General features: G+C 48.9%; 5 protein-coding genes across 5 annotated transcripts; 3 read left to right on the top strand and 2 right to left on the bottom strand.

Moving 5' to 3' along the window:
- Positions 1-1,796: 1,796 nt before the first annotated feature.
- Positions 1,797-2,555, bottom strand: EDB91DRAFT_1256278 (uncharacterized protein; the record flags this gene model as incomplete). The annotated part of the gene is made up of 3 exons (XM_041324131.1): positions 1,797-2,304; positions 2,379-2,406; positions 2,453-2,555. The coding sequence occupies 3 exons, from the start codon at positions 2,553-2,555 to the stop codon at positions 1,797-1,799; spliced, it is 639 nt and encodes a 212-aa protein (XP_041169459.1).
- A 116-nt stretch (positions 2,556-2,671) lies between these two features.
- EDB91DRAFT_1256279 (uncharacterized protein) lies at positions 2,672-3,641 on the bottom strand (the record flags this gene model as incomplete). The annotated part of the gene is made up of 5 exons (XM_041324132.1): positions 2,672-2,813; positions 2,870-3,375; positions 3,424-3,440; positions 3,472-3,547; positions 3,603-3,641. 5 exons carry the CDS (start codon positions 3,639-3,641, stop codon positions 2,672-2,674), a joined length of 780 nt encoding a protein of 259 aa, XP_041169460.1.
- A 719-nt stretch (positions 3,642-4,360) lies between these two features.
- EDB91DRAFT_1088291 (uncharacterized protein) lies at positions 4,361-5,412 on the top strand (the record flags this gene model as incomplete). The annotated part of the gene is made up of 5 exons (XM_041316397.1): positions 4,361-4,454; positions 4,504-4,628; positions 4,709-4,844; positions 4,884-5,053; positions 5,152-5,412. 5 exons carry the CDS (start codon positions 4,361-4,363, stop codon positions 5,410-5,412), a joined length of 786 nt encoding a protein of 261 aa, XP_041169461.1.
- Positions 5,413-5,965: 553 nt separating this feature from the next.
- EDB91DRAFT_1064158 (uncharacterized protein) lies at positions 5,966-7,180 on the top strand (the record flags this gene model as incomplete). The annotated part of the gene is made up of 2 exons (XM_041314666.1): positions 5,966-6,318; positions 6,340-7,180. The coding sequence occupies 2 exons, from the start codon at positions 5,966-5,968 to the stop codon at positions 7,178-7,180; spliced, it is 1,194 nt and encodes a 397-aa protein (XP_041169462.1).
- Positions 7,181-8,303: 1,123 nt separating this feature from the next.
- Positions 8,304-9,064, top strand: EDB91DRAFT_1088293 (uncharacterized protein; the record flags this gene model as incomplete). Its single annotated transcript, XM_041316398.1, has 2 exons — positions 8,304-8,352; positions 8,400-9,064. 2 exons carry the CDS (start codon positions 8,304-8,306, stop codon positions 9,062-9,064), a joined length of 714 nt encoding a protein of 237 aa, XP_041169463.1.
- Between the last annotated feature and the right edge of the window lie 3,869 nt (positions 9,065-12,933).

Here is a 12,933-nt window from a genome sequence, read left to right on the forward strand (position 1 = left end):
GTAATTGCCGATGTTTATGGCGTGGGATGAGGGATTGTTGGATTTTCCACTGGCCTGAGTTTGTTGGACGCCGGACGACACGGCTGTGGTAAGGGAACGGGCTTCGGTGGATCTGACCACCTGCCCATCATGGCCTAGGTCGCTGGGCATCTGGACAGACGTCCCAGCAATGCTGTGCTGAGGCACCATGCTGCCAATGTCGACGGTTCCCGGCCCTGCGCGAGTAATTCCTGAGAAGTGTCCACCTGCTGTAGATTTACTGTTTTTCTTAGGAGGCATGGTGTGGAGAAATGGAATGATGGAAGGAAAGAAAGAAGCATGGTATAAATGGCCGTGTTTTGTTTTATACCCGATGCGGCGTTGCCACAACCCTTGGTAAGAATACACGTGTTCGGACCGACCATTGTTCGTCGCAGTGGACGTGAATTTCCTTGCATCTCATTTGTTATATAGTGATATTTATTGGACTAAACGTGACAAATCACACCGGACCCCAATCTCCCGGCAGGAAAGAACGATTTCCCCATAAATAATGCGCTAACCACGCGATGATCGATGGTGATTGATATGTCACGTGATCGAGGTTTGCTTGTTTGTTTGTTTGTTTGTTTGTTTGTTTGTTTGTTTGTTTTGTCTGGCCTTGTTTGGTCGTGGTTGATTTTTTTCTTTCGTTCGTTCTTTCTTTCTCTCTGCAACCATCTACAAGCCCTTGTTTGGTCGTGGTTTTTTGTTAGTTTCTCCCCCTCCCTCTCTCTCTACCTTTGTTTCTTTGTTTCTTTGTTTCTTTCTTTGCGTGTTGTTGCTTTGTTTCTTTGCTCCTTACTTCTGCATCTGTCCAAATCACGCGCGCCACCCGCCTATAATATGCTTGAAAAAGTAAGTCCCCTTGCCACTCACTCTACTTCTAATAGGATTCGGCCTGCGTCTGCGTTGGTCTGAAGTCCCAACCGTCTAACATACGCCTGCCTGTCATGGCGGGTGCATCTGGTGTACTCCAGAGTTATGTTAGGCGGGGCGGCGCCCCCTCCGCCCTTTACCAGGCTGAGCATTCCTGGGCTGTACTGCCCGGGAGGGTTGTTGCTGGGACTTCAATGTCATTGTTGTCGCCCCGCCTTCTGTGACTCAAGCAAGTCAGTTCTGCTTTTAATGGGGTTTGGTCTGCGTCTATGTATTGGTCTGCAGTCCCAACCGTCTAACATACGCCTGCCTGTCATGGCGGGTGCATCTGGTGTACTCCAGAGTTATGTTAGGCGGGGCGGCGCCCCCTCCGCCCTTTACTAGGCTGAGCATTCTTGGGCTGTACTGCCTGGGAGGGGTTGCTGCTGGGACCTTTGCGTCATTCTTGTTGCCACGCCCTTCATCATGTCCGTCCTGCTTCTAACGGGGTTATCCGTCTACAGTCCCAACCGTCTAGCACACGCCTGCCTGTCATGGCGGGTGCATCTGGTGTACTCCAGAGTTGTGTTAGGCGGGGCAGCGCCCCCTCCGCCCTTTACCAGGCTGAGCATTCCTGGGCTGTACTGCCTGGGAGGGGTTGCTGCTGGGACTCATTCTTGCTTTATATGGCACCCCCCCTGCACCTTGATTAGGCCTTCTAATAATACTGGGAGTGCTCTGCAAGGTCTGGCGGTTGGAGGCACATAATCGTCCTAGATTCATCTCTCACTCCCCTGCAGAACTTCCGCTGGGCCTAGCCAGGCACTACGGTGTGAAGCAGGGGCCATGGGGCTCTGACTTTTCTGTGCCCATTGCCCTCGCTACCTGGAACTTTTTAAAGACAGTGCAGCCGTCCTCACTCATGTACGTGTATGGCGCAATGCATTAAGTTGATTAGAGTAGTTAAAGTGGTTCCACAATGTATCAAATTTGAGGACTTGGATCCTTACACAAGTCTTGAGCTTTGGAAAATATCCTGCCGCCTCCTCAACCCTATTCTGACGCCCATGCATGGCTGCCAGCCATAGTTCAGGACTCTCCCGCTTAAAATTGGCTTCAGTCTGGAACCCATAGTCAACCCACCTAATCAACCCTCCCGCAAAGTACTGAGTGAAGGACTGGCGTTTTTCTCCTGAGGCGATGGGCACATTGCCATGACGCAGGATTGCTGAGGGGATGATGATGGTGGATCCAGGTGGAAACTGGACAATGAGCCCTAGGTCAAACAGAATCAAGTGTCCACCCATGGTAGGGTCATAGTCGCCTAGGGCGGTGATGCTGCACATGCCGCTGGCGAAATTCAGGTTATCCGTGTGATCCAAAGTCACCACGGTAGGACCGAAGTTGAATGTTGCTGCAGGGAACACGCTGTTTCGAAAGTTCCATGCCAAACCTGGCTCTTTTCCAAGAGCGATCTCCTGGTGTTGGAATATAACTCATACACTTTGGGCGAATAATGGTATAGCATGCCTGTGGGCATGGGTCAGTACATCCCATGCTACAGGCGGCTGCTTACTATTTGCAAACCCCGCAAGCCTTTGAATGGCCTTGTGTTCCAGGAGGGATTGAAGTGCGTCTTGGTTTCCCTTGGCGTGCACAAGATTTCCTGGAATCTGCATCGTTGAGCTAGCGGCTCATCCGGCCAAGCATCTCGTCCACAATCACCTGTTGACCGCCCCCAAATGACACTCCGACGGCAAGGCAAGGATAGGCACCTCTTCGGTGCTTCATGTCATCATCGGTGAAGACGCAACTCCCTTGCATCCTTCATTGCAGTGCAGGCTGCAGCTACCGTATCGTGCCAGCGATCGTCCTTGGGTTGTCCAGCAAGGACGCCGATGATCCGTTCTTCCTTGTCCAACAAAACATGAGGGGTGCTGTCACATCCATCGATGAGCCTGCCTCGTGGAATAAGCTAACATATATAACCTACCGTCCATCCCATTCTACAACTTTGAATCCCCGTTGCAGCAGGCAGTCAAGCTCTTGAACGGCCTTGCAGCGAGACTCACGCAGCTTCCCAATGTACCCTCCTCGAGCGATTGGTAGGCATTTCACCAAGACTTTGCTGGCGATCGACTTTGCAATGTGTCTGCTGGCTAGCTTAGACCTTTGCTTGTAGATTGTCACATCTCGGGCGCGCTGCAGTCGACGACGAGCTCGTTTCCCTTTCTGTTTATGGGTTCCATTCCTATGTGGAGTGGAGCCCCCTTGCATCTCGACTTCGCTGTCTTCATGGACGTCATGTTCGGGTGCCAGAACTCCAGGCCCTTCACTGAAGCCTCTATGAAGGACTTGCCCTAGATCCCAACCTTGCAATGGATCATGCATCTGCGCGGCCTCATCCTCCAAAGCCTTGTGGATTAGAGGGACTATGTCACCATCCGTACACAATTGATGATTAGGGCATCCATGGGTGGGCTGGGTGTTGGAGGAGACCTGTTTTTTCGTCCTCAGCCTTTAACGTGGATGGAGGGATTGACAAACCTCGACATCGAAGGCGACTGCTGATCGATGATCAGTGTTTTCCCATACCCTGTTGCAAAGCGAAGGTATCACGGCGAGATTCTGTTAGAACGAACGGCGAAGCTGCTGGCACGCACACCACCCCCTTTTATAATTCCAGTGAGGTAATACAATATGCGATCATTGATCCAGAGAAATACAACGGCGTGCATGTGTCGTGAAACCACGGCCTGCGCCATGCATGTTCGCTAATAAGGCCATCAAATAAGCGATCATCGATTCAGAACAATACAACGACATGCAATGTGTCGTGAAACCACGCCTTGTTTCCCCTGAAGCTTGATTACATCATGAAACTACATATGCATCGCAAAAGAGTATCAGAATGAGGTCATGCAGAATGATATGAAACCACGTTTAAGAGAGAAGCCGCACTGGCACCCACTCGACTGCCCAACGCATCTATGGCCGTTCCAAACGCGCAAGCCTCATGAGGTTGGTTACGTTGATCCTACGCAGCTCGTCTCGTCAGTCAGTCTGTATGTTCCGTCCTTAGTTCAGCATCCATTCACTCTAACGTCTTCTGCCTCGTCATGCTTCGAAACTCAAACATCGCACCATACCAGCCCTAAAGTCGCACATGGATGCAATCGACCAGGAGATGGACGACTGACCTAATTAATCGTTTGGCCGTCCGCAAATGGATACGTTGGTAGCGCAGGCACCGGACGGACTTGTTGAAATCTGAAGACACGATTGGTAAGCATCAGCATCATGACCGTGGGCATTCAATCGTGACTATACAACTACGGCCCACTCATGATCATCCACCTGTGGGCATCTCTCATTGACTATAAATTCCAAGGCCCTGAAAAGGCGACACAATATCCAACATTCTCTACAACACCATCAAATATATATCTATTTCACATCACCAACTCACTCGCGAACACCACCCATGTTGAGTATGGCTGGAATATCCGAGGGCACGACGAAATTCACAGGCACTATTGAGCTCAACAACAAAGGCAAGTCCTTCACCACTGTCGGTGGTCCGTGCGATGAAGTTGGATCGTTACTTTACTCACCTAATCTTCACAGTTGCTCCACAATCACCCTTTGCATCAGCCCTGGAGGACATGATCCAGGAACAATACGACCGAGCTGACGATCGCCTGGACTCTGACGATGAAGGCGACGAGCTTACGAGGGACGTCAACATGCGCGTCAGAGGCGGATGAAGATAGCACGGAATGGCATTCAAGCAATGGTTTATGCAGCGTTTGCCATGTTGCGCATTCCCAAGCGGGTCATCCGCCGGCAGCCTGCCCATGACCATGACGCTGGTGAAGAAGACGAGTATTCCAGGGAGCAAAGGCTGGTAGAACGCATAGATGAAATCGAGGCAGGAGATGGACGACTCAATGGCAACGTTGCAAATGGTCCGGCGGGTGACACTCCTTGCGGATGCACTGGCTAAGGAGGTGCAGAAGGTGAGGCTGAGTGCGCAACCTGGGACGACAGCATCTCCGAACGGAAGCGGACCGTGAACCGGAGGATGGATAACATTGCAGATATCGCGGAAACAAATCATGGCATCGTGTCAAGACACTTTCCAACCCTCACCGCACACAAGACAAGCATTATTCCAGTGTGTGGTCTGTGATCATTTGTTGCCGCGATGGCGGGGCAAGAGGTGGATGAGATGCAACTGCAATTCCTTGAACTGGTAGTTACTATACATCATAGCATATGTCTCCCTTACGACTGCGACGTGGCTACATCATTTACAAGCACAATACCATCATCATCCTTCCACCATTCCCGCGGATCGTGATTGAGACTGTTCCCATCGTCCCACCAAGTTCTCTGAAACCTTGGGAGACATCAAAATTCGCTCCTTTCGTCACTCTCTTCGAGTCTCATCATTGTATTCCATCAATTAGCAAGCGAAGTAACGGGAGCCCACGATTGATTATACTGGACAACCGCTTGTCGTATGGCGAATAGCACGCGCTGAGTAATGACTCTGGAAGGGCGAGTAATGTGGAAGGACAAGCTTGCATGAATGATGCAGCTAATTCTAAACCAGTAATAGCCAAGAATAAAGCAAAAGGTACTAAGGGTTGTAGGGATATTGAAGTATTGTTACACCAATTAATAGAATAAATGGTAATTTAGGAGAAGATGGTAGGTCTGCAGCACAATGGTGTACTATTTGTGGAATTGCACAAGCGGAGGGACTTTCCTTGTGGCCAGATTGTCGACGAGTCAGGGGCTACTTTACACTACATGATAAACCGCGTCCTACATCAAACATTAGGCGCATCACCGTCCACTGTCCAGATGGCGTATGTTTATACAACTTCAACGTATTATCTTACAAGGAATCCCGTGTGCCATTGATGAACGGCAACGACCACCGTGGACGCTTTGTGGTGAGGGTCACAGTTTCTCAATTGTAGCCTTGTTCCACATGTTTGAAACATAAATTGATGAGCCTCGGTGGATGTTCACGCTCTTTCAGTTTACCCTCGTCTTACGCTGAACATTAACATCTACAATGTCTTCAGACTCCAAGGTCGATCATGGCCCATGCTATTTCAACCGTCTCCCGTATGATGTGGCTATACATATATTCAAGCTTGCAGCACTTGGCACTCGCAGCACGAAAGAAAGCCTCCGGCCATTCAGTCGGAGCAGTATGAAAATGCCAGGTATCCTGGCATCAGTGGATAAGCGCTGGAGACATATAGCATTATCCTCTCCGAGTCTGTGGTCCAATCTGGGATGTACCCTTCGGCATATGAACCTCGAAAAGGAACCATCCCAGTTGGTCACCCTCATCGAGCGGTCACAGCAATGTCCTGTGACTGTTTTTATTGATGCACGAGCCCCGGCGGGCATTGAAGCCAGGTAAGCTACACCCGTCTCTAGACATTACATCACACGCTCAGACGTTTCTGGATTTAGCATTGCATATGCCTCCATGATTCCCCGAATCATGGAGTTGCTGCTCAAGGAGATCAAAAGATGGAGATCTCTCACCATCTTTTGCCAACGTTGGGACCGACTCATCCCACACGCCTTTAAACTGCTGAGTACACCCACTCCGACAGGTGCTACTTGCCTGGAAGTTCTGGTGCTCAAGGAGTTTCACTCCTTTGAACCTCTAGATCGCCTTCCGAGGCGGTCAGTACCACGCGCCCAGCTAGTCGCTGCTGGAATGTCATTGGATGCCCTATTCCCTCAAGATATCCGTGCACGGTCTTCCCCACTCCCCAGATTGCGTCGTCTGGCTCTCGACGGGGTTCCTATAAACTGGCCATCATTCTCCCACCAAATGCACACAAACGTCTTTCGATCCTTGCATGTCTTGGAGTTGTCCCAATTTTATGGGCGTGGTTGCTGTCCAACTGGCGACGAGTTTTCAGCGATTCTTTCATCCTGTCCCCGGCTTAGAAAACTAGTGCTGATGGTCTTTTCCCTGTCGGGATTGCCAATCAATCACAAGGCCGTACTGCTTCCCCGCCTCGAAGAGCTTCGCCTGGGATATGGCTCTGGGTATAGGGATGTTGAGCTCGCCATCCGTGTGCTGAAACAGATTCGTGCCCCGAATCTTATAAGCCTTTCCATTGAGGATTGTGGAACCGCCCATTTTTCTGGTCCAAACCCAGAACCTCTTATCAGATATTGCGAAAGTGGTGCTTTTCCTGCCCTTAAGGCTATCAACGTCATTGGCGTCGATTCAGTCGATCTTGACAGCGCTGTACTTTGATATAACGGTGCGCTTTGGGGTGTGTAGGGTTGTTGGTTGGGAAGGGTGAGCAGGGTCTGGTCAATGTAACTTGCATGCACTTCTTGTACAGTTAAAGCCAAAATTATCGGATTAGACACGAGCCCTGATGTAAAAATGACTCTAAATCTTTGAACATGAAGCCTATCAAGCTACCAGAGACGAATGTTCGAGATCCAATCTCGGTTCCCGATCGTCCTTCTCCCCCGTTGTGGGCCGATCGTTACCAGTTAGGCGTACCATCGCAGCCTCAACAAGGAAGCAGAATATGAATAACTATGTAATTAATCATAGCTAGCCGTGTCTGTGAGACCACCTTTCAAATTGTTTCAACTCATATGCCAACTTCCTGCCAGATTCTTCCGCCCTCCCAAGCATTTCATGCACAGGGAGAGTGGAATGGACTTAGTATTAATATTTCCGGAATGGCGACGTCACACATAGTGGACCTTAGAGGGCGATTTATGCGAGGATGCGCAGGAGCCCACAGGTGATATACCGGAAAATCATTTGCTGTTTGGCGAATGGCACGCGCTGAGACATTAGATGGTATGGAATGAGAAAAAACCCGGCAGTGGACAATGGTAGTCGATGTGTGCCCCTGCGGGCGGGAGACCACAGTAGGTCTGTAGCACAATGGTTGACCGTGTGTGGAATGGCACGAGCAGAAACCCGGCAGTGGACAATGGTAGTCGATGTGTGCCCCTGCGGGCGGGAGACCACAGTAGGTCTGTAGCACAATGGTTGACCGTGTGTGGAATGGCACGAGCAGAAACCCGGCAGTGGACAATGGTTGACCGTGTGTGGAATGGCACGAGCAGAAACCCGGCAGTGGACAATGGTTGACCGTGTGTGGAATGGCACGAGCAGAAGAACTTTACTTGTGGCAGATTTGGTTGGTGGACATGCACCACTCCGCAATACACCGCGTCCCAACATCAGACGTCAGGTATTTCAATGTCCGCTGGCCACAGTACAAATAACCACCGCCATCTTGTCCGATATAATCTCACTGGCTTGCTACCCTTCATCGTTTCAAACACCCATCTCAAACCCATCCACCATCTGTTACAGATAACGTCCCAGTCTCGATAAATCGCAGATCATGCCCAGCACTGGTGGTATTGTGATCAAGATGATTCCGGCTGCCCCAGGTGAGTGGGTTGACGATGGACTAACTATTACTGACGTCGGATGGCAGTCGCCTCAAAACCACCCCGCTTCGAGTCGCTCCTCGAGGAAATGCTCCAGAGTGACGACGAGACGACGGAAGATGAAGTAGACCCTGACGATGAGGGCGACACTCACACTCGCATGGTCAACATGCGCATCAGACGGCGCCTGCAGATAGCATGGAGGGGCATTCACCAAATCGGTTCAGACGCCTCAGAGTTGTCGTGCACTCGCGACGATGGCGCGCGCATGCAGCCGACAAAAGACGACAACGGGCAGAACGAGGAGCAGCGCAGTGCGATGGAAACGCGGGAAGGCAGGCGGGATGCGATCCATCAGGCGATGGCGGAGGCACGTGGTAACCGCAATACGGTATGGTGGATAATCAAGCTTGCCCGGGCACTGGAGCTGGAGGCGAACAATATTACCATCGACTGCCTAACCTTCGACGACCGCAGCTCCAAATCGAAGCAGAGATGCATCAAGACGGAGATGAGCAACCTCGAGGATATGTCGCATCGCGTCATGAAGTTAGGATTGGACATTCTCAAGCACAGCGATACCGGCCTCAGGCGCAACAGGTATCAGACAGGGGCGAGATTGAGGACGAAGTATATTTGGGAACTCATAAAGTTGTGCAGCAAGATGGCGGACTCAGTGTATATTGTACTACAGCATTCTGTGGACTGGTAACAAGCAACCACCACTCTAGTGTACATATCCTATCACAATGCAGCGTCAATGTCTACGGATAGCAGTGGCCAAGTCAGCAATCAGAAAAGCATAAGCACCGTTGCGAAAATGGACCAGCTATAAGAAGTCTAAGAATGGCGATTGCAGGCTCTTTTGGCAGTGCTCCATTTGGAATCAGCGACATCTGCAGCGATACGCAATAACGCATGGCAGCCATGTAGGTACCAATGTGCGTTGATTCAAGGAGCATTCCTGGTGCCTTCCCTCTCCTATACCCATCTGCCTTGTTTCTTCGCCCAGGAACTATGGGACAATGGAAGGGCAAAGATAATTGGTACATAGGCGAGATCCAGCAAGCTGCCTGTATCACGAAAGCTGGAAAGTCTTTCAAATTCAAGCTCCATAAACTGGAGATTCGGAGACCGCACCGATTCACTCGGTCTTTGGGGTCTCCACAGATCCTCCAAGTTCATGTTCCAGGGTGTATCGGACGGTGAAAATCCATACATTCTCAGATTCATCGACTACATTCGGATGTCGTATATGTCTTATCACATACAATCATAGACTCCGAATATGCGTGAGCTGAAGCCAAGCCCTCTGGATTCGACCCCCTTTGAGCATGGTTCTTAACAGGAACGTCCACGCTGCCTCTACGAAGAAGCACCAGCGCTGGTCGTGTTTTGGCACTCGCCCCCTTCATGGGAGCAACAATGTGGAAGAGGGCCTTCCTCCATATTGATGGCTGGAGGCTGCCCAAGACGCAATACTGGCAGTATGAAGGTAAGCCTCTGCATAGGATCGACTGTCAAGGCGTGCTCCCAAAAAAAAGGGGCAACCAACTTTCCTCCACATTTTTGGCAGTCGCCTCTGTTATGGGAGCAAAAATGTGGAGGACGGCCTTCCAACGCTCCAACAGCCTAAGGTAGCATTGGGGGATGCGCAAATTGCGGGCTACATTCTGCGCCGCTGCTCGAGTGGTGCCAACATTCGTTATTGCCATTTCCTCCCAACGGCTCTACCTTACGATAGTCTATCTATACACCGTATGGCTGAATATTATATAAAACATGTCACATTTTTATTGTTTTATGAGTATCTCATTTGATAGAGGGTGTTACTGGGATTGTGTTCCACTCACTTTTATAAAATTTGGTGGTCAGGAACATGAGTTATGTCCATTTTACTGTTTGGAAGGTGATACCACTCCATGACCATATTCAACAGGTATTATGTCATCTACAGGGAGTTATATCACTTGCATATAGGTCTATAAGTATTATAATCAGGTAAATTTGGTATCTCCATCTGATGATAACCACATTCAGACATTTGCCCTAGGTGAGAGGAGGAGGGGGTGAACTATAGCAATGAAAAAAATTCCTGTGATCCTGAAACTTGGTTTATCATCTTCTCTGACCTTTAAACTGGTGGGCACATGATCAGCTTGGTCACTGGTACATCCAGAGTGATCTGGCTCTGGTGTCTCCTGGTGGGTTGAGATGATCTGAGTCTATCACCTCACAAAAAATTCTGGGGATCCTGAAAACTAGCCTATCATGTTCTCTGGCCTTTAAAATGGTAGGGACATCATCAGTATACTCGCCAGTACATAATCTGGGTTTGGTGTCTCTTCATAGCAGGAGGTGTTCTCAGTCTATGATCTCACAAAAAATTCCTACTGCTCTGAAACTTGGTGCACCATCATTCTTGACCTTTACAATGGTAGGAACATAATCAGCTTGGTCACCGGTGCATCCAAGATGATTTAGTCCTGGTGCCTCCTGATCACTGGAGGTGACCTAAGTCTATCACCTTACAAAAAATTCCAGACATCCTGAAACTTGGTGTATTATCATGTCTGACCTTCCAAATAGTGGGGACATGATCAGCTTGATCACTGGTGCATTTTGAGTCATCTGGTCCTGGTGTCTCCTGATGGGTGAAGGTGATCTGAAGCTATCACCTCACAAAAAAATCTAGACATCCTGAAAATTGGTGTATCATCTTCTCTGACCATTACAATGGTGGGGACATGATCAGCTTGATCACTGGTGCATTTTAAGTCATCTGCTCCTGGTGTCTCCTGATGGATGAAGGTGATCTGAGGCTATCACCTCACAAAAAATTCCAGACATCTTGAAAACTAGCCCATCATCTTCTCTGACCTTTACAATGGTGGGAACATAATCAGCTTGGTCACTGGTGCATCCAAGATGATCTAGTCCTGGTGCCTCCTGATCAGTGAGGGTGATCTGAATCTATCAGCTCACAAAAAATTCTAGACATCCTGAAACTTGGTCCACCATCTTTCTTGACCTATAAAATGGTAAGGACATGGTCAGCATAATCACTAGTACATTTAGAGTAATCTGGGTTTAGTGTCTCCTGATGGCAGGAGGTGTTCTTAGTCTATCACCTCAAAAAATTCCTACCAGCCTGATACTTGGTGCATCATATTTCTTGACCTTTAAAACAGTAGGGACATGATCAGTGTGATCACCAGTGCATCTAGGATGATCTGGTTCCCATGTTCCCTGATAGGTGGAGATGATCTGAGTCTATCACCCCACAAAAATATTAGACATCTTGAAAGCTAGCCTATCATCTTCTCTGACCATTACAATGGTGGGAACATGATCAGCTTGATCACTGGTGCATTTTGAGTCATCTGGTCCTGGTGTCTCCTGATGGGTGAAGGTGATCTGAAGCTATCACCTCACAAAAAAATCTAGACATCCTGAAAATTGGTGTATCATCTTCTCTGACCATTACAATGGTGGGGACATGATCAGCTTGATCACTGGTGCATTTTAAGTCATCTGCTCCTGGTGTCTCCTGATGGATGAAGGTGATCTGAGGCTATCACCTCACAAAAAATTCTAGACATCCTGAAAACTAGCCTATCATCTTCTCTGACCTTTACAATGGTGGGGACATGGTTGGCTTGATCACTGGTACATTTTGAGTCACCTGGTCCTAGTGTCTCCTGATGGGCAAAGGTGATCTGAGGCTATCACCTCACAAAAAATTCCAGACATCTTGAAACCTAGCCCATCATCTTCTCTGGCCTTTAAAACGGTAGGAACATAATCAGCACAGTCACTAGTGCATTTAGAGTGATCTGGATTTAATGTCTCCTGCAGGAGGTGTTCTCAGTCTATCACCTCACAAAAAATTCCTACCACCCTGCAACTTGGTCCACCATCTTTCTTGACCTTGACAATGGTGGGAACATGATCAGCTGGTCACTGGTGCATTTTAAGTCACCTGGTCCTGGTGTCTCCTGATGGATGAAAGTGATCTGAGGCTATCATTTCACAAGAAATTCTGGACATCCTGAAACTTGGTGTATTATCTTCTTTGACCTTTACAATGGTAGGAACATGATCAACTGAATCACTGGTGCGTTTTGTGGTGTCTCCTGATGGGCAAATGTAATATGAGGCTATCACCTCACAAGAACTTCTAGACATTTTGAAACCTAGCCTATCATCTTCTCTGACCTTTATAATGGTGGCAAAATAAACAGCTTGGTTACTGGATGATCAAGTCCTGGTGCCTCCTGATGACTGGAGGTGACCTAAGTCTATCAGCTCACAAAAAATTCTAGACATTCTGAAACTTGGTGTATTATCTTCTCTGACCTTTAGAATGGTGGGGATTGGTCAGCTTGGTCACTGGTACATCCAGAGTGATCTGGCTCTGGTATTCCTGGTCGGTGGAGATGAATGGAGTATATCACCCCACAAACAAATCTAGACATCCTGAAACCTAGCCTATCATGTTTTCTGGCCTTAAAAATGATAGGGACATGATCAGCATGATTGGTTTAGTGTCTCCTGGTGGGTCAAGGTGATCTGGAGCTA

This window comes from Suillus paluster (genome assembly GCF_016628075.1).
Source record: "Suillus paluster strain FC165 chromosome Unknown EDB91scaffold_182, whole genome shotgun sequence".
In the NCBI taxonomy this organism is placed as follows: Eukaryota; Fungi; Basidiomycota; class Agaricomycetes; order Boletales; family Suillaceae; genus Suillus; species Suillus paluster.